At 39.9% G+C, this 24,290-nt stretch overlaps 1 protein-coding gene across 3 annotated transcripts in view; it reads left to right on the top strand.

Annotated features, from left to right (window-relative positions):
• The window catches only part of ARFGEF2 (ARF guanine nucleotide exchange factor 2), a 49,312-nt gene extending 27,615 nt beyond the window's left edge, over positions 1–21,697 (top strand). For 2 of the 3 annotated variants that reach the window (XM_081867461.1, XM_081867460.1), the window contains 21 exons: positions 2,170–2,321; positions 2,677–2,805; positions 3,224–3,382; positions 4,486–4,633; positions 5,097–5,196; positions 5,793–5,833; positions 5,932–6,101; positions 7,303–7,454; positions 7,576–7,748; positions 8,557–8,717; positions 9,483–9,613; positions 9,724–9,853; positions 10,333–10,468; positions 11,448–11,586; positions 11,669–11,723; positions 11,986–12,100; positions 12,907–13,037; positions 13,767–13,935; positions 14,921–15,059; positions 15,888–16,005; positions 17,234–21,697. In XM_081867461.1, the coding sequence (XP_081723587.1) occupies positions 2,170–2,321; positions 2,677–2,805; positions 3,224–3,382; positions 4,486–4,633; positions 5,097–5,196; positions 5,793–5,833; positions 5,932–6,101; positions 7,303–7,454; positions 7,576–7,748; positions 8,557–8,717; positions 9,483–9,613; positions 9,724–9,853; positions 10,333–10,468; positions 11,448–11,586; positions 11,669–11,723; positions 11,986–12,100; positions 12,907–13,037; positions 13,767–13,935; positions 14,921–15,059; positions 15,888–16,005; positions 17,234–17,410 (2,825 nt within the window). In that variant the 3' untranslated portion in view covers positions 17,411–21,697. Of the gene's footprint in view, positions 1–2,169; positions 2,322–2,676; positions 2,806–3,223; positions 3,383–4,485; positions 4,634–5,096; positions 5,197–5,792; positions 5,834–5,931; positions 6,102–7,302; positions 7,455–7,575; positions 7,749–8,556; positions 8,718–9,482; positions 9,614–9,723; positions 9,854–10,332; positions 10,469–11,447; positions 11,587–11,668; positions 11,724–11,985; positions 12,101–12,906; positions 13,038–13,766; positions 13,936–14,920; positions 15,060–15,887; positions 16,006–17,233 lie in introns of those variants that run through there. The other variant, XM_081867462.1, reaches the window with a different exon arrangement.
• The last annotated feature ends 2,593 nt before the right edge of the window (positions 21,698–24,290 follow it).

Genomic DNA, 24,290 nt, shown 5'->3' with positions numbered 1-24,290 from the left:
AGGACACCAGGCTTGTTCCAGGCCTATGATTCTGTGTTCTCTGAATGTTCAGCATCACACCTCTGTTTACCTGGTGGATGTGGGAATATGGGTGCAGTTAGGTTGGAGATTGTTTCAAGCTGACATATAAAGTCCTTTTACTTCATGCTGTCTTAGAAGGTTGAAATAAACAGCATGCTCCTGTACTTACCTACTCAGTAGTAAGTCCCACTGAGTCCAAGAGGACTTGCTCCCAGGTACATGTATGTGGGATTGCGGCCTAAAAGTCAAACCACTGCCACAGGAAAGAGAAAGTACAGTGGTGCCCCGCAAGACGAAAAACTCGCAAGACGAAAAACTTGCTAGACGAAAGAGTTTTCCGTCTTTTGAGGTGCTTCGCAAGACGAATTTCCCTATGGGCTTGCTTCGCAAGACGAAATGTCTTGCGAGTTCTTGCGAGTTTTTCCCCTTTTCTTCCCCTTTTGCTAAGCCGCTAAGCTGCTAATAGCCGTGCTTCACAAGACGAAAAAACCGCAAGACGAAGAGACTCGCGGAACGGATTCATTTCGTCTTGCGAGGCACCACTGTACAGGAATATAGCTGCTTAAAACAGATGATCTCTTCTTAACACATAGCTCAGTTGAGGAGGCTCAGATGAGGGGAATGAGATTCTTGTGGCTGCCTCAGAGGAAAGCTTCACTGGCATGTTAAGCTGCCCACCCTGCTGGGTGAAGTGATTCCTAAGGACTGGGCTTAAGAAAACTGTAGTCACTGAGTGGTCATTCTTCCATCATCATCATCATCATCATCATCATCATCATCATCATCATCATTTTATTTGTATGCCGCCTTTCCACAGTTAAAACAATGCTCAATATGAAAAAAATTACATAGTTACAAACATAGCAAAATCCTCATAAAAATAAATAAAACGCATCAAAACTACATAACCAAACTCCATAGGAAAAAAAGTATCTGTCTTCTGACATGAATGAGGATCACAGAACCAGAGTCAAAACGTGGAGGAAAAGATCGGATATGGAATTATGAAAAACATTGATGATGATGAGAGGCAGGAGTATGATGTTTGAAAGCGCTTCGGAATTCAGACCGCCGGAAGCCAAAACAAAAATTATTACAATTTGGAAGACAATTGGATTTTTTTTTAAATTTTAGTTTTTTATTTTTATTGGATTTGATTTGATTTGATATGTTGATTAGATGTTTTTATTGGAAAATTAATAAACGCTTTAAAAAACACACCAAAAAACTACATAACCAAACTAAACAATTTCCACATAAAAATTAAGTTACAAAAGATTAATATCAATAACAGCAAAAACTCCCAACAAAACTTTCCCCAAAATACCCCATCAAGTGTCTCCATTCCTTTGGGGATGTCTTTTTCTGCACCCCATCCTCCCATCACCATCCAGATAAAGCAATAGTAATGGTAGTAACAGTAAAGCATATTATGTATGGCTGGGTCTAAGTGAACATTGGTAACAGTCCTCTGTTACCTCCTTCAAAAAGTTGTACTGGGAGCTGTGGCAGCAGAACAACACTGACAGCAATCGTTGCACCCTCAAACACTGCAGGATTTCTTCACATTTACCTGAGGGAACAAAGCAATTGTGTCAGTTCTTTTCCCCACTTCTGCAACAGGGTTAAAAAAGGTCAAAATGAAGCAGCACCAAAAGCCTTATTTTCTTGCTGCACCTGCTTGGGGCCAACCCGAGTAACACAACTTGAATAGTGGGTCATTTGCCACTTCTAAAATGGCAGATAAGGTTGAATCAGCACTGGTAAACGTCATGACTTCATCAAGGAGTAACAGTATAATTCTTATAATGTTTAACTGAAACTGAGAGGTTCTGAAGGAATGATACAGTCTGAGTATGAAATGTATGATTTAGATTGGTCTTTTCTGAGAAGTGAAGCAGAAACATAATGAAAATGAATTTATTATATCCTCAGTATAATAATGAAAATGAATTTATTATATCCTCGGTATTTAATATGTTCAATTATGCATGGATTTCTTAAGTTGCACATAAATTTCTTGGTGGATATGGGAAGAAGGATTTGTTTTTTAAAGACTACATACTCTTGATTTGTCTGGAATGTGGTGTAGGTGTGCCAAAAGATATTTAATGCAACTTTGTGGGGGGTTTGGGTTTTTTTTTTTAGATGTGGCCAGTGAGAAGCAGCGAAGGTTGTTGTACAACCTGGAGATGGAGCAAATGGCAAAGACAGCTAAAGCTCTAATGGAGGCAGTGAGCCATGCAAAGGCACCTTTTACTAGTGCAACTCACCTGGATCATGTCAGGCCCATGTTCAAAGTGAGTATGGAACTGAAGTCATGGAAACCAGAGGTCAGAGTTCCTAAGCATCCTTTTGTCTTGGGACCCTATTTGCACAGCTTTCATTTAAGAAACAGTGGGTTTGAGGGGCTGTGCAGTGATAGACTTAACATGTGTGAAATAACAGAGGGGAGAAGGTACAGTCAGAAGATAGTCAAGAATGTCAAAAATATTGTAATGTTCCTGGTCTATGTCACATGACGTACAACAGTTCCTTTTTTACTTGAGTTATGTCTACATTAAATAATTTTCTGGGGCAAAATATGGTTGGGTTAAAAAAGCCAGATTGACTAAAGCCTCCCCCTTCTTCCTCTCCCCGTCCTTTTTTTAATAGCTTGTGTGGACTCCGTTACTGGCTGCTTATAGCGTGGGTCTTCAGAACTGTGATGACACTGAAGTTGCATCATTATGCTTGGAAGGAATACGCTGTGCCATCCGAATAGCCTGCATTTTTGGCATGCAGGTTAGTATAGAGTAGGCTTGCAGTATGTAGTAGGGGTGTGCAAAAAGAGTTGTATGAATCCTCAACCCAGGAACCAAAGCCATCTGTCAGATTTGGGGCTTGTCTGAGCCAAAGCAAGATCTCTCCAAAATGCACACTGAACTAGAGATCTTCAGAGATTTTGATGTTTAGAAAACACTGCAGAATATCCATCCTATTCCCTGTTCACTTGCTTTAAGAGATTATTCCATCCACAGAACTCTTTCTTCTCTGGAACCGTATGCCACATGCCGTCACTGAGTAATATGCCATCTTCACTCCATGTTCTTATTTCCTGAGATACATGTTTTTGGCGGGAGTGGTGGGGGTGAGGAATGCAACATGCCTGTCTTTTACCATGGTTTATTTCTACTTCTGAATTTTCCTTCTTACATTTTAGCTTGAACGAGATGCTTATGTGCAGGCACTTGCTCGCTTTTCCTTGTTGACTGCCAGCTCCAGCATCACAGAAATGAAACAGAAAAACATAGATACAATTAAGACCCTCATTACAGTGGCCCACACTGATGGCAACTACCTTGGAAATTCCTGGCATGAGGTAAGAAAGCAAGTGCGCCTTTGCTGTGTGCTGTCAATTTTGAAGAAGTCTTGTTGTATCTGACTGATCTGCTGATACAGGTTCTACATATTCATGCATGTAGTCTCAGAATTGATGCAGAAAACCTCTCATTGCATTTATATGTGGAACTAATCCCAGTGGGGCTTGCATTTGGCCCCAAATTTTAACAGTGCCAAATAAGAGTCCTGCTTTCCAAAGAGCAATTGGAATTACATTCTGATATTCTAGATGGTTCCTTTGAAGCTGTGTCTTTCTCTGCCGCACACTTGACATAATGTATGACAACATGGATGGGGTGGGCGTGGCTTGGGGAAAACAGTCTCGCTGGGCCTAAGGAGAGCTAGACGTTCTCCACTGCTAAAGTACACAAAGCAATTCTGTGAACGTGCCCTTCTCATTGCCAAGCCTAGGAAAAGTGAATTTCAAGACAGCATCAACTTTTCTGGGATATGGGGGGTTGAGGTTCCTTGAGATAGGCTGGTCAAAAGAAACCAAAAACATTTATTTCTCCATAACTGCCTTCCAGTTTTCAAAATGGCTTATCTGTTTCCTTAAAGTACTAGTTGGCTCTGTCTGCTAGACAGAGGACCCACAATGAAGTATCAAATCCTCTCTACCTGCCCAACTATATATTAGGTGAATCGTAATGCCATGGGTTTAACCTACCTGGTCCTGAAATAGCATTGCAAATTTAATCCTGCCGCCCCATGACTTTAATGGGCCAATGTGCCAAGAGCTATATTTTGGGGAAGAAGGGATTGTGGCTTTGGGGAAGAAGGGATTTCCAATTAAAATGAACGGGTAGGAAACTCTTTTGGCTGAGAACCCAAAGAGCTGCAGCCATCCATAGTAGACAGGAATTGGCTTATTGGACAATCTCGCCTGGATTGCATACATATGTCAGAACTGCAGTTTTTGAAGTGGAGCAGTGGAAGTGCATGCACAGCAATTCCTTAGCATTAGAAGTGAATGGGGATGTGTCTGACGATGTGGAGTGTGGCATTTGCATTGGAGGTATTTTCTTGGTTCTGCAATGTGTAGTTGCTGACTTCAGTACTGAAATGCGCATTTGTTTTCATTAGATCTTGAAATGTATCAGCCAGCTAGAACTAGCACAGCTCATAGGGACTGGAGTTAAAACACGCTACCTGTCTGGATCTGGGCGCGAAAGAGAAGGGAGCCTCAAAGGCTTCACATCTGGAGGAGAAGAGTTCATGGGTCTTGGACTAGGTGAGAAGATTAGCCTTGACTCTGTCTGTTCTCATGCCTAAGGATTCAGGTTAATTAAATAAAAGCATTTGTCATCACAACAAATTACCTGTTTCTTGATTTCAGACTGCTTTAACCTTAAAGACCCTCTGTTTAAAGTAATTAATGGCAGTGGCTCGTTGAATTGCTGGTTTGGAAATAAGAAACAAGGGTAGATGATTAATCATATATAGCTCACGCAGGGTGATATATTTATTCATGTCATTTTGGGAACAGGAAATAAAGCTTTCCTTAACTATTGCATCACATACAATACCGTATTTTATAAGAGGACCACTTTGGTGGGTGAATTCTCAGACCGCTAGATGCTGTTATTCTTTGAGCCTGTTCCTTTGATTTTACAGTCTATAAATGGTATTGGTAGTTCACTGATGGTAATATATTTCATGTTAGATTTAACAATTGTTGGTTTCTTTCTAACTAGGTAACTTCGTTGGCGGAGGTGTTGATAGAAGGCAAATAGCCAGTATTCAGGAATCTGTGGGAGAAACCAGTTCTCAAAGTGTGGTGGTGGCAGTAGACAGGTATTACAAGTGACCTTTTAAAAAAAAGAAAGAAATATTGAAAGGCTTACTATCACTATTATCACAACAGGCTGTGGCACAGGTTTTTAGATACAAGCCATAATTTTAACTCAAGCTTATAAAATTAAGAGTTTCCTGGTCTCTGATGCAGAGTAGTTAAAGACACCAAAAAAAGGGAGAGGGGATCAGAAGTTGGGACTTAAGAGCAGAGAAATTGTCTTTGCTATTGTTGGATGCCCCTCTCCTTCCCCTCTTAAAAACAGCATGGCACATTTTACCCTTCCATAATTAGTTAGGAGTTGCATGAAGTGAAGACTTTCCTATTGTAATTATTGGTATCACACACACACACACACACACACACACTCTTACACATATGCATATAGTTTTAAATTCTATCAATGTTGAATTGTTTTTAATTATTGTTTCTTCTATGCTTTTAACAGTTTCTATTTTTTTCTGTATGTTGCATTGAGCCCCATCAGGAAAAACAGTGTTCTTCATTCTAACATCACATAAATTTACAATAATACGTAATGGGCTTTCCCAAATGTTCTGCATCTTGAGAATTAACTCTATCTCAATTTATCCCACAGAATATTTACAGGTTCAACCAGACTGGATGGAAATGCAATAGGTATGTATGTTGGGGGGAGGGGGGAATATCCTAAGGCAAATAATAATTGCTTTGTACCATTTCAGGCTTACTGACATGTTTGGTCTCAAAATTTTCAGTGGACTTCGTTCGGTGGTTGTGTGCTGTTTCCATGGATGAGTTAGCTTCCCCTCACCATCCACGCATGTTCAGCTTGCAGAAGATTGTTGAGATCTCCTATTACAACATGAACAGAATTAGGCTGCAGTGGTCCAGGATATGGCACGTCATTGGAGATCATTTCAATAAGGTATTTCAGCATTTGAAACCTATTTCCCTTTCTGGTTCAAACACCAAGGTTAGCATGCACACAACTGCTTCATTTCAAGACCCATCAAATTTACATGGCAATCTCTGATGGCATAAAATGAAATATAGACTTAGATTGAACAAGATGGACTTGGAATCCATTCTGCCCACACTACTAGGTAGAAAAATATAAAGCTTGACTGGCAAAACTGCAACTCTGCAAAGGCACACCCTTTGTTATTAGGAAGATCCAAGGGGCCTAGAGGTGATGTGCAGCACTTTGGAAAAACTACAGACCATTTTTAGCATAGACACCAATTTATGTTGGACATGACTTCTTGGCCAGACCTCATGAGTCACACAGCCTTGGAATTTAGATGATCCCAAATATGGAATTGGAACAGTGTTAAGAAAATGTGTTAAGCCTGTAAGAAGAAACAAGAAGTTTAAGAAGTTGAAAGCCCTTTAGGGTGTGGTTGGACTTCCTATTTTCAAGCACGGACAGTTAGCTTTCTCCCTTACTGCTCCTTGTCAGTGCAAACAGGCTTAGTGCGATACAGAGTCTGCATTTCTTTTTTCCTTCTTTTTAAAATATATAGCCTTTTATATTACCCTGTGTCTTTCCTTAATGATTGGCTTGTCCTAATTGTGCTCAAAGTTTCTGGATTTATGTCTTGATCATAAACAAAATTACAGGGAAACAAACACTGCTCCGATTGATGATATTTACTGCCAAGCTCATTTTGATACACTGCAAAGATTTGTGACTGATGTATTTTGAGAATACCTTGATCGGGGTGGGGGGCCTGTTTCTGCCCACGGCCAATCTTTAGGGGGCACATGCCAGCTATGGGCAGAGGCAAAAGGGGCTGGGGCAGTGGGCAGGAGTTACACCTTTCCATCCTGGCAAAAGTATCCAAGAAGGGCCTAGAGCAGGGCCACTGAGTAGGGATGGTCTGTGAAGGAGAGGTTGCCTGGGAAGTGTGGCATAGCTTAGGAAGAGTTCCAGTGGCTGAATAGAGAGACCCAGAGGGCCTGAGCTTCCCCAGGCCTGCCCCAGGCTGTTTCTGACTGTCTTGTTAGCAGCATCATGCCAGTCATTGTTCTATGGACCAATCAGGTTTCAGGGCTGTATTTGTATAGTCCAATTTTCAGTGGATATGCACTTCTTCTGAGAGAATGCCCGTTTCTCTTTTTAATAGGTTGGTTGCAATCCTAATGAAGACGTGGCCATCTTTGCGGTTGATTCATTGAGACAGCTGTCAATGAAGTTCCTTGAGAAGGGAGAGTTAGCCAACTTCCGATTTCAGAAAGACTTTCTGAGGCCATTTGAGCATATCATGAAGAAGAACAGGTTCGTCCTAATAACTTGAAATGTAAATGTGTTATTTTATGCCAATGCAGATTCCTCTGGCTTCATCGTACACGAGAGATACAACAAATAAGTCAGTAATTATTATTTTATTTTTCTTCAGGTCTCCTACAATTCGAGATATGGTAATACGCTGCATTGCTCAGATGGTAAATTCTCAAGCTGCTAATATTCGCTCAGGGTGGAAAAATATCTTCGCAGTATTTCATCAAGCGGCGTCTGATCATGATGGGAATATTGTGGAGCTGGCGTTCCAGTCAACGGGACATATAGTTAGTAAGTAAATTTCAGCAAGACTAATGTGCCAAATGATGATGGTAGAGCCCAACCTCAAAATTTTGAAACAATGACTTGTAGTATTCCTATTTCTCACATGTACTTCAAATAATATTTCTCCCTCTCTTTACCTTCTAGAAAATGCTGGGTGGGGGGGGTGCTCCTAGATTTTGCTGTTAAGGAAAACACATTTTAAGAAGGGATTGAAAAGCTCCTTATGAGAACAGAGAATCCAGCAGCCCACAACTTTGAAATTTCTGCAGCTGTAGGCTCACTGAAAGCATTGTATGATGTAGTTGTGTCAAACAAGTTCACTTTCAGAAACTGCCCACATTGTGTGACACCAGCTCTGGCACAGCGAGGCTTGCTATAAATCTCTGCTTACCCTTAGGTGAAATCCCTGCCTTGCCCACAGGTTTGTATGGGTTCCTGGGCTCTGCTGGATGGCTTTCCTCCCTTGGAGGACTGATTGGATTAGCAGTGGAAAGTTGTTGACAAAAGAAGTCCCCTGCAATTGCAATAAATTTCAACACACCTACTTACCTCGCTGGACCACCATAAATAGCTGCTGGACTTTGTGATGGGCTATAACACATGCAAGTTGTGCAGGTGCAATGGGTCACCTCTTAGAATTGCAACCATCTTGCAACCAGCATTTATTATATAGAAGGGCAAATGTTTGTATCGCAACGTAACTCCAAGCCCTGTTGACCTGGTCTGCTTATGTACTTGTATACCAACTGTATTCTAAAGCAGAGCAGAAATACAAAAGTAGTGATTTGTCTTTATTTCACATTTCCCTCCACAGCCAATATTTTTCAACAGCATTTTCCTGCAGCAATAGATTCATTCCAGGATGCCGTAAAATGTTTATCAGAGTTTGCCTGTAATGCTGCCTTTCCAGACACCAGTATGGAAGCAATTAGGCTTATTCGTTATTGTGCAAAATACGTTTCAGAAAGACCTCAGGTACTTTCCTCCCCTCATTTGTATTTCTGTGCTTTTTCAGAGGCTCAAAAACATTTTCAGTAACGGAACTCACTCCTAGGCATGTCTACCTTCCTCATTCCCTAAAGACCATTAGGGAACAAGGCAAGGCAACTCTATTCCAGCAAGCCTTTTGGATATGCTCACTGCTTTTTTATGACCACTGTTTGCTTCTTTTTTACTGTTTTGTGCTATTGGATTTTATTGATTTTACAAACTGTTTCAATTTTGTAGTTGTTTTTTTTTTTTTAAAGAAACATGAAAGATCAGTTTGTATCAAATGATTTTAGTAATAACACATATATTATACCACAGACCTGCTTTAAATGAAGCCTACACTGGTTATTATTGGGTAGCAGCTTCTTAAATCATACTCAGAATAACATTATGATTGACACCAGCCTATTGATTTTAACAGACCTACTCTGAGAATGATTTTGTTGGATGACACCCATTATATTTCAGCAACTCTCTCTATCAAATCTTACTTCCTTCCTCCTCCTGCATCTCCAATTAAATATGAATGGGGAATCTACCATTTTTGCCTAGTGGCTTGGGCAGAAAAATGGCCCACTAGGAGGGATGCTATTTTTTTTTGTGAGGTTACGGAGCGATTTGCTTGTGTGTGAAACATTTTTAAAGTGTGTTTTGTCTTGCACTTTTCTTTGCATTTCTCCGTTCTTTAAAAAGACCTGATTGAGTGGCTTAAGTGTTTGTACTGAACTACCAGCTCTTGTCTATTCACAGGTTTTGAGAGAATACACAAGTGACGACATGAATGTGGCCCCTGGGGACAGAGTTTGGGTTAGAGGCTGGTTCCCCATTTTATTTGAACTTTCTTGTATCATCAATCGGTGCAAGCTAGATGTGCGGACGAGGTAATGAAACATCATCATCTCTCTTTTTTTTTTTTGCTTCTACCCAGTTATTGATGTTTTTCCCTGTTAACTTGTATTGTCTTATTACTTCTTTCCCCTCCATGTTGTAGAGGCCTAACAGTTATGTTTGAAATCATGAAGAGCTATGGCCATACCTTTGAACAACACTGGTGGCAAGACCTGTTTCGAATTGTGTTTAGGATATTTGATAACATGAAGCTTCCAGAGCAGCAGACAGAGGTATTGGAAGCCATTTTATAGAAGCAAATAATATTAAAAACAGAAATTGAAGTCAAAGTTTGATCTAGTGGGGTGTTATTATTCCTTTTTAGTGGGGGCGGGGTTGGGATTGGAATTGTAGAGCTTGAGGTAGCATGCTACAAGGGCAAAGGTTTATATTCCATGTTGTCCTTGTGCCTTGCCCAAGTTGAGCAAGAACGGGCCACTCTGTGCTTCAGTAGGCAATCTAGTTCTTGCTATGACCAGTATATGGTGCTTCTTGGGTTAGCATAAACAAAAAATGGCAAGTTACTAGCCTTAGGAGCTTGCAGTCTTACATTTTTACAATGGGAAAGGGGCAACACATGGAGGCAGCCTTTAAATTGATAAGCTTTATTGTGCTTTTCAATATTCAATCAGAACTTTTCCCAGTTAGCAGTATTTCCCCCCCCCCAAAAAAAAAATTAAAAAAATACAAGGCCTGCTTTTTCTCTTGACAGAAATCTGAATGGATGACTACTACGTGTAATCATGCACTTTATGCAATCTGTGATGTATTCACTCAGTTCTATGACGCTTTGAATGAGATTCTTCTTGCTGACATATTTGCACAGTTACACTGGTGTGTAAAACAAGGTAGCTTATTTACATACATGTCACTTTATTCTCTGGATGGATGAATTGGTCAAATTCTCTCAATTTCTAATTTTTCAAATCTTCTAAATTCAGTTTGTCCCACTTAAGCATCAGCTTGCAGTTTTTAACTAGTAAAATTCATTTTTGTTTTTTAAAATAATTTTTATTAATTTTACATATAATCACAATACGTAACATCGTGTCCTCTTATTAAGTCTATTGGCTTAACCGAGCCTAAACGACTTCCCTCCCTCCCTCCTAATGGTTCACAAAATTAAATTTTACTTTTTTGCAAATCATTTCCTTTCCTATTCTTATTATATCATTACTTAAGATATTAAATTACTCAACCTGAATAGGTAACTACTTCGTCTTACAAATAAAATTCATATTACAAAGTAAAATTTATTTTTATATGCTGTTTCCATTAGTTGATGCATTTTTGTTTGCACTTTTCCCTGATTTGGGGTTGGAGAACGGCATCATAGAAACTGGACAAGTGGGAATCTTGAAGGTTAGCTGCATTTCAGTTCATGTTTTGTTTCAGAGAGCATGAATTGGGTAATTTGCATTAACAGACAAGCTGGATTAATTTCTTCCCACATCCCAACTTTATACTGAATGAATAACCTTGGGGCAAGGTCTTAGCTCTCTGTTTGGATAATATTCTGTTTGTGCTTTTGATAGAAATGTGTTGAGTGGGGAGGAAATATTCTGGGGAGGGGAAGATAAGAAAAGAATACAATATACATATAATGTTACATTTGCTCCATCTCATTGTCTCATTTTGCAGTGTTGCCTTGACTTACTGCTTCTCAGTAAGAATAAGCGCCAAACAACTGCAAGTCCTTCTTGTTAGGTGGTTTATAAATACCATTGATCTCTGACACTGTGTGTCTATAGTCACTGTAAATGTTCTTTAATTTTGCATAAATGAGGATTGTGGGGTTTTTTTAAGCTGGTTCTTCATTTTCTGCAGATAATGAACAGCTGGCTCGATCGGGCACCAACTGCCTAGAAAGCCTGGTAATATTAAATGGGCAGAAATTCAGTCATGAAGTCTGGGACCAAACCTGCAATTGTATGCTAGAGATCTTCAAAACTACAATTCCTCATGTGTGAGTATAATTCTAAGTGCAGAATATTTAAAGTGGTTTCAAATTAGGTTACGTTTCTGATCAATTTTTTTCTTCCTTGAAGCTTGCTGACATGGAGACCAGCAGGAATGGAAGATGATTCATCTGAAAAGCACTTGGTAAGTGCTCTGATTACTCATTCTTTAGCTGAAAAAAATGTGCGCAAAATGATGTATGTGACGGCTTCATGTTTATAGACATTTAATGTGGAAACAGGAGTTATCTGCAAGAACATTCATTAGACTCATATTTATTAACAAATAAAAATATTAGTAGCAGCAATATGTATCTTTGGGTGTGTTTTAAACTATTGTTATTAATAATAATATATTGTTTTTTATTATTATTCTTTATTATTGAATTGCTCCTGCTTGCTTCTAGGATATGGATCTAGATCGCCAGTCATTAAGCAGCATAGATAAAAATGCTTCAGAAAGGGGGCAGAGCCAGTTTTCAAATCCTACAGATGAAAGCTGGAAAGGTGGCCCTTATTCAAGTAAGTCTGCACTTCAATCTCCTCAACATCTATCTATCATCTATCTTTGAGGGCTATCCACTCCTCAACCAAGTCCCCTTGCAAGCAACACCACCCCATTGTGCTGAAGGGCTGTTGAGATTTTCCATTCTGCTTTCAGCACTATCTGCATTCAGGCATTATTAGTTCCTAGCCTCCACTACAGTGTTGCTGCCAACTTGTGTACAAATTTGTTTCCAGATTTGTAGCATTGTGCAAGAGCCTTGGAAAAGGCAGTCCACAACCATTGACAGCCTATTGCTGGTTGTTGTTTTTTAAGAGCTTGGGTCGATGGGATTCATAGATTCTTGAAGTTTTCTTAACAGGATTCATATGCCACATAATCATCTATAACCTCTGAGAGGTTTACAGTCCCATTTTCCAGGTCAAATTATGCTGGTTGGTTAACCTCAATTTAAGGAGCATTCATGTAGCAGTGACACAAAAGTCTGCTATCTTACTTACACAGGAAAATGTATTCTGTTGTTGATGTTATTTATTGAATTTATATACTGCCCTATACCTGGAAGTCTCAGGGCAGTCCTAAAGTATTATTCTATCAATGGCATGGTGCTAGTCTAGGGATGATGGTAATCTTCACTGGCACCACGGTAGCTCATGAAATCCATGGTTCCCTGTTGCTAGAGAATATTGCACAGTATATGCTTGGAAAGGAATCTTGTTGGATGATAGGGACATCAAGGTACCTGTATTTGGCTACACCAGTTTTTAGTGCATACAGCCAAATTACTTTGAAACTAAGACCTATCATATTGATATTCTCTTAGACCAGAAACTCTTTGCCAGCCTCCTTATTAAGTGTGTTGTGCAGCTGGAATTGATACAGACCATTGATAACATAGTATTTTACCCAGCAACGAGCAAGAAGGAAGATGCTGAGCATATGGCTGCCGCTCAGGTAAGAAACCTCACATTCTTCTCCAGAGTCACATCTTGACTTTCCCATTTGTTTAACATTTATCAGCTAGTATGGAAGACAGGGAGTGAACTGTGCCCTGACAGTCTTTTGCCCTGTATGCGAGGTCCCGGTATAACAGTGCCTTAAATTTAGCTGAAGAGGCTTAGCATTCTGCTCTGTCTGACAAGAGCATGAAGTGAGCAAACAAAGTGTTGCTACTGAACAATTGTAGATAGGTCAACAACATCAGTGAAAATTAAGGATACCCTTGAAACTGATACCACCCTGTTTTTCTCCAGAAGACCCAATGTGCCGACTGTCTGGACAAATGTTGCTGTGAACCAGAGAGAAATTTAGATTACGTTTCCGATAACAGAACTACATTTATTTCCTAAATTGCATCCAGAAGCAACTGGCACATATTCTACCTGTGCATCTGTGATTTTGTAGGTTTTGCCTCCCACAAACTGGGAGGCATCATCAATTAATGGTGATTCTGCATAGAATAATGACACTTCTTTTACCAATACCAGAAACTGTGGCATCTGCCCTCTGCTCTGGCTGGGGGGTGGGGTGGGGGGATAGCAACTGATGCATCCAGGTTCACTGGACTGATACCAAAATTGGTCTATTGCGCTTGGAAATTGTGATATACTCTGATTTTAAAAAAAATATGATTACACCTATTCCTTCAGTCAACATTTCTTGTAACTGGGTTTTCCATTTTAGAGGGACACACTAGAAACAGACATCCACATTGATACTGAAGACCAAGGAATGTACAAACACATGTCTTCCCAACACCTGTTCAAGTTGCTGGATTGTTTGCAGGAGTCCCATTCATTTTCAAAAGCTTTTAACTCAAATTACGAACAAAGGACCGTCCTGTGGAGAGCAGGTAAGCACCAAGTGTGTGGTGCACAAAGGGTTTTGTAAAAATATACTTAAAGCAGTGTAAGCAAAAAATTGCAGGACTAGTACATGAATCCAGTTCAGGGAACTGGTGGCTCCCCAGATATTGCTAGACTGCAACTCCCATCATCCTTGTCCATTGGTCATGCTATCTGGAGTTTATGAGAGTTGCAGTCCAGCAATATTTAGAGGGTCACAGATTCACCATACCTGATCTAATAACATGGAATTTTATTATTTTGATTTTGAGGTTAAATGTATAACTTGTGATATTATAATCCAGTTAAGAAATGTACCTTGCTAATGATCTTATATCAAGATGGGGAATCAAAAACTTCCATCAGCCCCGGGCAGCATACCAGTGGTAAAGGAGTGATGGAAGTTGTAGCCTATAAAGGCAACAGGTTTCCCATCCCTGCCTCGTATGAAGATCACAGTATGCAAAAGCTGTTCATATCCGTTCATCATATAGGAATTCCATAAATTTGATTCCAGAAGATATGCTCAGATTCAGTGAAATGAAGCCAAAGCTAATGGCATTTATTTTGTCCTTATGGTACAGAGGGAGCATGTCATATTTTGGGTTGTTGTAAACCTTATACCTATAGAAGGGTTAAGTACCCCTTCCCCTTTTCTGTTCTAATCATTTCCTCCTAAAATTTTATTTTTTTCCAGTTTTAAAAGTGATTGGGTGGTAACTATGGACATTTAAGTGTAATGTGGAGTCAGGCTCCAAGTGAGGCATTAAGAGACTTTGTTCAGGGTTTAAGTGAAGCTGCACATTTCCTTTCTCCAAATGGCTCTACCTTCAATAGTGTTTACCTGCATGTGGTTTCAAAGGCATATGTGTCTTGCCAAATGTGTGTTTGGGACCTCACAGTGTGGAAAAGTTGTATGTATGCAAGTCTGTTGGAGTTGGAGCAGACATGCAGATATAGTTATCTAGCTATATCGCTGTCCTTGATTCCTAGGGTTCAAGGGTAAATCCAAGCCTAATCTTTTAAAACAAGAAACCAGCAGTTTGGCTTGCTGTTTGAGAATCCTCTTCCGAATGTACGTTGATGAAAATCGCAGAGACTCCTGGGAAGCTATACAAGAGAGACTCCTGAAGTAAGCATTATTTCTACCCTTCAAAGATGTTACTAGGCTGCCCAGTCAACTGACTGCTTTTGGCTCCTGGATTCTAGTGTCTGTAGGAAATGCCTCCCCCTAATCTTCCTATTAATTTCAGTCAAGGTAATAAAAAGTGATGGGTGTTCAAATCTGGGCCTTCCATTAAGACCATCCTGGAATGTGTCTGTGAAAGTAACCTGATACTTGAAGCAGGCCATTCATCCCTTCCGCACCATTTGATAAAAGAGCTTTTGACTCTGGCTTCAGTGTGCTTTTTGCAAAGTGTTGCTTCTAGTTAGTTAGGTGAAATTGTTCAGAGAGTGAAAAGATAATCCTATTCATAAATGACATTGGACAGCCTGTGTGGATACCAGATAAAGAAAATCGCCCATTTGTACATTGAACTGCAATACTTCCAAGCCCACTTGCAGCTTCAGCCGGGTGATTTTAAATAGAAAACGCAAAGGTCAAATAATGAAATAAAAAGACATTGACAGGAATTCAGTATCGCACTGTGATAATGGTCCAATTAGTAGAAGCGTTTCTGCTTGCAGATGGAACAATCCCCCATTTCCACTTCTGCCACTCTGTTCTAGGGGTTCTCCAAGCCAGTTTTAGGGGGTAGGTCTGTGTGCGGCAGCAGCATAGATGGGAACAGCCTTGCATTAGTTGAATCCTGCCCACTGAATGTTTTGTCACTTTCCTCTTCCCTATCAAGCTTCCACATTTACTGGTAGGCTTGAGGGTAGACCGCGACACCTGTTGATTCCATTTGCTTAAGATTCCTTTTTCTATGTATTGAGTGGGTGCATAATCTTTCTCTAGTGTGTGCAGTGAGGCGTTGGCCTATTTTATCACCGTGAACTCAGAAAGCCACCGAGAGGCCTGGACCAATCTCCTGTTGTTACTTCTAACAAAAACACTAAAAGTCAGTGATGAAAAGGTAAGAAAAGATTCTCATCTTGGTTTCATGCACATTATTTTCACACTTTAACATGAAACTGTAACCCTTTTCTCTCTCACACACACATTGTATGAAAGGGCATCACAATTAAATTGTGGCTTCAGGGATGTGCCTCTGGCCCCACCCCCCAAAGTCATGTGGTGGTGGTGCTGGCCCTTCTCCAACTCAGGCATGGATATCTGTAAAATAAGAGGCAGTGTCTGTTCTGGAACTCTGCGATTGGGGTTGCAAAATGCATGGGGCCGGTGGGAGCTGGAATTCAACCACATCAGGTAGGACCACAAGTTCTAAACCCATGGTTTAAATGGACTTTCTCAGTGTTATGTGCTTAGTGTGTTGCAGCCTAAAACTTGAAGATTTCTTTAAAAACGATTATTATTGCTATATGTTGACATAGAATGGGAAAAGCAGGGTTTCCCAAATTTGGGTCTCCAGCTGCTTTTGGACTACAATTCCCATCATCCCTGACCAGTGTTCTTGGTAGCTAGGGGTAATGGGAGTTGTAGTCCAAAAACAGTTAGAGACTCAAGTTTGGGAACCACCACTCACTGGCCACCTCTACAATAAATTGATCCCTGGGGGAATTTCTGGTTACTGGAGGGCCAGCCCTACCATTAGGCAGAGTGGAGATAGCCGTCCCAGGCAGCTGATTTCTAAAGCTATGAAAGGGCAGCAGAATAGGTAACTGTTTAATATATACTATTTTAACTCCCAGGGAGCAGGGGAAAGTTGCTTATGGGATAACTTGACTGGCCTTAAGTAAAGACAAACCTTAACTTGAAGGGCAGTGGCATTTTCTGCTCTGACTCAGTCAAGAAAATTGCTTGGACTGGCTGTTCTGGTTAGGTAAGAAACGGAAGAAAAAGTTCATTGGCGGCCTCAAGAGGCATGCAGTTTCCAAACCTGGATGTTGCTTACCCCATAGTCCAGGCATCCCCAAACTCGGCCCTCCAGATGTTTTGGGACTACAACTCCCATCATCCCTAGTTAACAGGACCAGTGGTCAGGGATGATGAGAACTGTAGTCCCAAAACATCTGGAGGGCCGAGTTTGGGGATGCCTGCCATAGTCGGACTGTGAGAACTCGGTTCCTTCTATTATTATTATTATTATTATTATTATTATTATTATTATTATTATTATTTTATTATTAAGTGCTGTTTTTTTAAAACAATCTTACTCCCCCCCCCTTTTTTTTTCTTCCAAGTTCAAAGCACATGCTTCAACATATTACCCCTACTTGTGTGAGATAATGCAGTTTGACCTTATCCCAGAGCTCCGAGCGGTACTGCGGAAGTTTTTCCTGCGCATAGGTGTAGTATTCAAAATCTGGATTCCTGAAGGACAGTTGCGGACGACGGGGACCCACTCGCTTGCATGGTAGCTCCATCACTGCTCTTTCCCAAAGCTTGAGTTATGCTAAGTTCAAAGAATGGATGCAGAGAGAGGGAGATTGTACTCAAAGAAGATGAAACAACCACTGGAACAGATCAAAATAATAGCATTTCTAAAGGAAAACTGTCTCCTTTAAAAAAAAAAAATTCTGGCTTCCCTATAAGAGTAGCTGTTGAGCATTTTGCAATTTAATGCAGTAAATGTCAAGTCATTCTTATCACAAAGCTTGTGTCTTCAAATCTGTTGTTTGCAATGGTTCCTTCTTAATGCCTTTCAGCTAATTGCCCATAATCTGTTGGAAATGATGAATGAATGGAAAATGAGATAATACCGAATATATTCATATAGGCCTGTGATGTTAGCAAATGTATTAATAAATATTTAAGAGAGGGCTTAAATTCATCCGAAAATCATGCTGGGAATCTGGTCCCCCACGCCCCCATTTGGGTGGATTCAACCTTTGTGTGAATACGGGGTGCTTTTTTAAAAAAATGATTTGGTGCTGTCTGTTCTGCAGAGTCATAGCAAGATGGCAGTTGGGCGGTAGTATAACCAACAACCTAGCAAGAATCCAAAGAGATATTGATCTTCATCACCCTCCCTGCCAACTTACATGTTGCAGAATGTGTGTGGTAAATCATTCCCAGAACTGCGGCATATCGTGTTGGCCTGGACCTTCATTGTTTTTCATCATAAGTAAATACCCTTGATACTAGATCTGTATCAAGAAAATAATTTGCAGTATACAGTATTGCAAAGGAAATACTACCCCCCCCACCAAATGTAGCAGGAGAAAACCATTACACATGAGCCTCTTAATCCCATTACTAAATCTCTCATGCCTTGAATGCACCATGAAGCTTGATATCTTTGAAAATTCTTCTGATTCTTGACTCATATGGAGGAAATGGCAAAATGAAACTTTCGAATTAATATTTGAATTGCACATTGAATGAATTAAAATGTATAGCAGTTGGTCAAGCCCTTCCCCTTTTGAATAATATATAGATTAACATTTTGGTAGAAGCAGTCTATCTTTAATGTGCATTAAAATATTTCTATTTTTATTGCAGAATTGTGAGTTGCGGTTGTTTTTAATGGCTTGGTTAGTACTTTATTGTCAATAGTTGTATGAGGGCGAAGAGTCTGGTTCCTATTGGGACCACTTGATTTATTAATATAAGTGCACATGTACTTGTGATGAAATCCTGTTTGTTAGGGGCAATAGGAAGCAAACTTGCAGTTTTATCAGTGCAGTTCTATTGGCTCTACTGACTTTGGGTCGGGGGGGGGGTAGAGTTGTTTTGTTTATTTGTAAGACCATGTCTTAGTATTCTTGGCCTAGTAGAGGAAATAGTTTTGTAAGGTATAGCAGGCTAGAACCTGTTTAGTTGTATTTCAACTCTCCGATATGAGTGTAAGATTTGCATAAGAGGGCAGGAAGGGAATTGTTTCCGTCCAAATGTGTATATATATTAAAAAATGCAAGCGCAAGAGTATTATTAAGCATATTTTGTACTTACCCATATCTGCAAATAAGAATGGTAAAAGTATTAACTTAATTGGGGGTGGGGAAATGGTAGTTGGTTGGCTGCAATCCTAAGCAAGCGTTCCTGAAGTTCCATTGAAAATGATAACGCCCGAGTTGAAATGTGATTGGGGTTCAGTGTGTTTGGAACTTTTTGCTTTGTAAATTAAGTTTGGCTGTTTAGCTCAACCAAAGTTGTTGCGGTTTTTGGAGAACCAGAATTGATGGCTGGATTTGTTTTATTAAATACTGGTGCTCTCTTTCTCTATCTCAAGTTAATTTTGTTTTATATTTGTGTTTGGTCATTAATATAAGTAAGAACAGTTTCTGACATTTAATTTCTCTACCAAAGAATTTTTTTGCATAAGAGCTGCAGCATTTGTCTCATATGAAGTACGTTGACAGAAATGTGAGTAATTTATTTTAAGATTGTGGTGGCATTTTGCCACAGTGAAAAAAACAATAGTCTGACTTTCTTCAAAACTGAAAGAAATTTCAACTTTTAAGTTTGCATCATAGATATGTATTTCACTGTGTACCAAGTCATTTATTGTTTATATATAAATATATAAATTTACATCCACATATTCTTTAATTGGACATATTCTTTAATTGAGCTGTTTATTTTTTCCACTGCTATGGTTCTGCTATTAATACATTGTATGAATGCAGCTTGGCCTCCACCCCGTTTTGTCAAGTGTTACCTGTTCAAAGTTGTAGCTGTTTGTCTTTTATTAAGAGAGCATGGCAACATTACAGCTGCTTCAGAATCTGAAAGAGAAGTGCAATACCCTTGGGACTGTAATAGTATCTTCCAGAACTTTGCAATGTAAAATAATATGAAGAAGCTTTATATGTGAGATCTTAGCTTATAGATAATATTCTGATCATACAACTTAGAACCTTTTAAAGCCTTAGTGTTAAATGACTTCGTTTCCTTCAGTAAGCTGTTAGCAGTCAACAGTTACATTTTCAAATTGCTGAACTTTAATTTAATGACACTTGGAGGGGCGGAGGCGGGGATCTAGATTACCATATGATGTGTGTGATGTGTGTGTGTGTGTGTGTGTAGAGAGAGAGAGACTCCATAATAGCTTACTCCAGATGTTCCTGAAAGTGTGTGTGTACTAGATCTGTGGAGATTGATATCGTACATGTAATGTCTGGATGTGTTCTTGCAGTGGCTATGGGCTTCAGTGTACCTTTCCATTTTGTCAGCACCAAACTCCAAGGACAATCGTAACAGTGATAGGAATTCTCTCCGGCTGCTTTCACAGCAATTCATTTGAGTGCAGATCATGGAGCAGATTCTGCAGACTAAACACAGTACCTCCTATAGACTTCCTTCGACCCACATGAAATTTGATTCAGCCGGTACAGGTCAGCAGCAGAATTCTGTGTCTTGGATCCAATGTAGGATTAGAGGTTTGTGTAAGGTCCTATGTACATATTTCTGCCCATCCGTTAACCATAACTTAGAGATCAGGAGCGACCCATGGACTCATGCAGAACACAGGCCCATTCCTCCCATTTCTAGTATGAATTCCTACCCTCTGTCCTAATCAGCATTAACCTTGGTTTAGCTTTACCACTATACTGTGTGCACTCGTGGTTAACAGTCATCAGGTTTCCTTTTAAACCAGAGGTTGCAGACCTGCTTCTCAAACAGTTTTAAGATGTAAACTCTGGTTATTGCTGATGCAGACACATTGTCAAACTATGAATTGGGAATTGCGGCAGCAGGAATAGGAACTGGAGAAGGGAGATAAGAACACACAGAGCCTGCTCATATTCTCTTTAACTGTGGCTGTCCAGCATTGTATCTACAGTAGCCCACAGAGCACTCTTACAATTGGAGACATTCAAACTGATGAAAGTAAGTTATGCCACAGTAAAATGTGTAGAATACAGTCTGACAAGATGTACAAATCTACATGTAGTCAATATTTGGAAGAGGCACTCTACAGTAAACAGGTGAGGAAAAACGGTTAACATAGACAGATATCCTGAAGGGTTTGAGGGTTGTCTTATGGAGCTTTATTATTATTATTTTTGCACCCTTTTCTGAAAGTTAAGTTTATTTACTTAAATTCTAAACCAGAGATAGAACAAAAGTCCAGTACAGCTCCTGTATGTTAAAGGTCTGTAGTATAAATTCAAAGCGAGGCTCAAATGTCTTAAGCCTGCATATTTGCACACAAGCTGGTTTATTTTTTGAGCAAAGTTGATGGAATAAAGTTTGCTTAAATCTTTGTGTGTTGCATTTTATAAGGATAGTTTGCTTACCACTAGCACAATCGTGTTTGAAGATAGCTTAAGCCAGTGTAAAATGGCCAGTGAAATTTGCCCCCAAATTTTATTTTAACATTTAATCAGATGATATGATCCTTGGCTTGAAACAATTTGTGAGAGGTGCAGTTCCTAAATGTCTTGACATTTTGTCCAGAATATCTCTTTGCAACTTTAAATAAAATATACTTTGTGCAAAATGTTTTACCTATATAAATGCCTAAAATTAGTTACAAGCTACTTTTTTTCTTAAGAGATCTTCTATTATGAAGTGCATTTAATATCATTAAGTTAATGAAAAGCATTCCTTGCCCGATGGATGTATACATTTTTGAGAGAATAGCAGAATAATTATATAATTATGAAAAGCTATGTAAAGTTTTTTACATAAAAATATTATGTATAATACTGTTGTATTCCATGCTTTAATCAGGTGGTAAATAAAAGTTTAAAAACGAACTTTCTTTTTCAAATGTAATGATTTAAAGCTTTCATCAACTATTTGTATCCAGTTGGATGGGGTGATACTATAGAGGAAAACACAGGTATAACATGCCTGATAAAGTCTGGTCCACTTCCCCTTGTAAAGTTTTGAGTGAATGAGACCCACTCATTCCACAATAAACATCTTGTCTGGAACCAGCCAAAGTGTGTTCCAATACCGGCAGATAGATGGAACAGCTTGTTATGCGTCACCCAATCCAGCCAAGAATGATACGTTCATAGCAATGATTTCCATTCAAGGAAATCTTCCCTATGTGTGGTGCCAGTGGTTGCAACACAAGGATCTACTTATCCAGCACTTTGCAGTGTGTCAGACTCCCCTAATGTCTGATAGTTGACAGTGGTGGCTGGGGCTGGTGGGAGTTCAGCAACATCTGAAAGACCCCACATTGGTTGCACCTGCTGTAAAGGGAAACCCCTGGTATAAACATGTACAATTAAATTTACATAATTTTATTGTAAACTGTTTTGCCCATGGACAAAAGTGCACCAGTTCTACCATCATTTTCCTTTTCAAGAGAAAAAGTAGCTGTGATTTTCAGAATCATCCAGTCCCCTGCTGCTGCTCTTCCAAGGAAGATTGGTGTGTGTGTGTGTGTGTGTGTGTGTGTGTGTATATATATATAAAATAAAAACCAGGGCCAGCGGTTGCATGCAACTTCATGTTCATCTGCCCTTTTTGCATGTATAAAATTTGTAGCAACGTGCAGCAGGTAGCCGGAAGTTAAATATTTCAGTCCTGTTTTCAAAGTGTCTGCTGACTACAGCCCTGCAAAGTGAGCATGTGGTGCCTGCAGCATTGTTGAAGTTAAGCTGCTGTGTGTGCACATGAGCAGTATCTTAGCAGAACCCTGTTTGCCCCATCCATATAAAGCACTCGGAGCTTTCCAAGAGAATGGAATATAAGCATAGTGAATATTTTGCTTTGCTAGTACCCAGTAGCCACCCAGGGCCAGCATATGGTGTACAATTGTCCTAGTTCTGAAAGCTTTATTGCAGCTTTCTGAAAGCTTCATTGTAAAGAAAAGCCCATCCTGCTCTGGTGTTTTCCTGCAGGTGTAACTGCTAATAATGATGATAATGCCTTAGTGGTGGATTTAGTCTGCTTTATTAGTTATTCTGTGGTGCTTCCCCAATACTACCACGTTACTGCTGTCCAGAGGGGCTCCAGGGCAACTAAACTGGGACCCCAAAAAAAAAAAAAAATCCAACACATTTGCAGTATGAAGTTACATCATTTCAGCAGGAAATTGCAGGATATGCAGGGACTAGAAACGAAGTAGTATGACTACCCCAAAACTTCTGCTGGCACAAGTAGTATTGAAAGTGGGATTGCATATAACTGCCACAATAGCATCATGAGCAGAAATTATGTGCATTGAAAAGATTGAATGGAGGAGTCCCTATGGAAAGGGTGGAAGGTGCTATACCAGTTACGCCCAGCAGCTGGCAGCAGTGATACACAGACACCAAAGCATTTAGAGCACAGATTGAAACACGAGCTAGATGTCATGGTTAATCGGCTGCGCTCCCACGACAGCCTCCCACTTATCTCCTTTCCTCATCCACATTCAAAAGCTCCTATTATGTGTGTGTGTGAAGCAGAGTTGCCAACTTTGTTCTGGCAACATACAGGGCAGGGCGGTTAAGTGCATTTTTAAAAATAATAATAATCTGGTGCTGAAGTGACTTCAAAGCAATCCATTACCATTTATTGCAGCCTAACAGGATAGCCGCTATGGAATCTGTCACGCACATACCCCACCCCACCCCCACACACATACATGAACTTGTAAATCTGTCTGTGCTTGGCTACCCAGAGCTTAAATACATGATCTTTTTCACACATCCCTTCAAACATGCAGATAGAGATGATCCCTAACCTGGCAGAGAGAAGACCTGAAATATAGGACCAAACTGTATCAATACAGGATGTCACATTTTATACTGAAATGCGAGACAATCCTGTATTATATAGGACAGGTTGCAACCCTGGCCAAAGGTACACAAACAACAACAACAGTTGATTTGTACCCCAACCACCTGACTGGGTTTTATATACAAGAACATTAAAACGCTTCCCTATTCATGCAGTGAGAGATTTTACTTTCTTGGGCTCCATGATCACTGCAGATGGTGACAGCAGTCACAACATTAAAAGACGCCTGCTTCTTGGGAGAAAAGCAATGACAAACCTAGACAGCATCTTAAAAAGCAGAGACATCACCTTGCCAACAAAGGTCCGTATAGTTAAAGCTATGGTTTTCCCAGTAGTGATGTATGGAAGTGAGAGCTGGACCATAAAGAAGGCTGATCGCCAAAGAATTGATGCTTTTGAATTATGGTGCTGGAGGAGACTCTTGAGAGTCCCATGGACTGCAAGATCAAACCTATCCATTCCTACAGAAATCAGCCCTGGGTGCTCACTGGAAGGACAGATTCTGAAGCTGAGGCTCCAATACTTTGGCCACCTCATGAGAAGAGAAGACTCCCTGGAAAAGACCCTGATGTTGGGAAAGATGGAGGGCACAAGGAGAAGGGGACGACA

The sequence above is a fragment of the Podarcis erhardii genome (genome assembly GCF_964252035.2).
Source record: "Podarcis erhardii genome assembly, chromosome: 6".
In the NCBI taxonomy this organism is placed as follows: Eukaryota; Metazoa; Chordata; class Lepidosauria; order Squamata; family Lacertidae; genus Podarcis; species Podarcis erhardii.
This window is presented reverse-complemented; position numbering and strand designations above follow the sequence as displayed.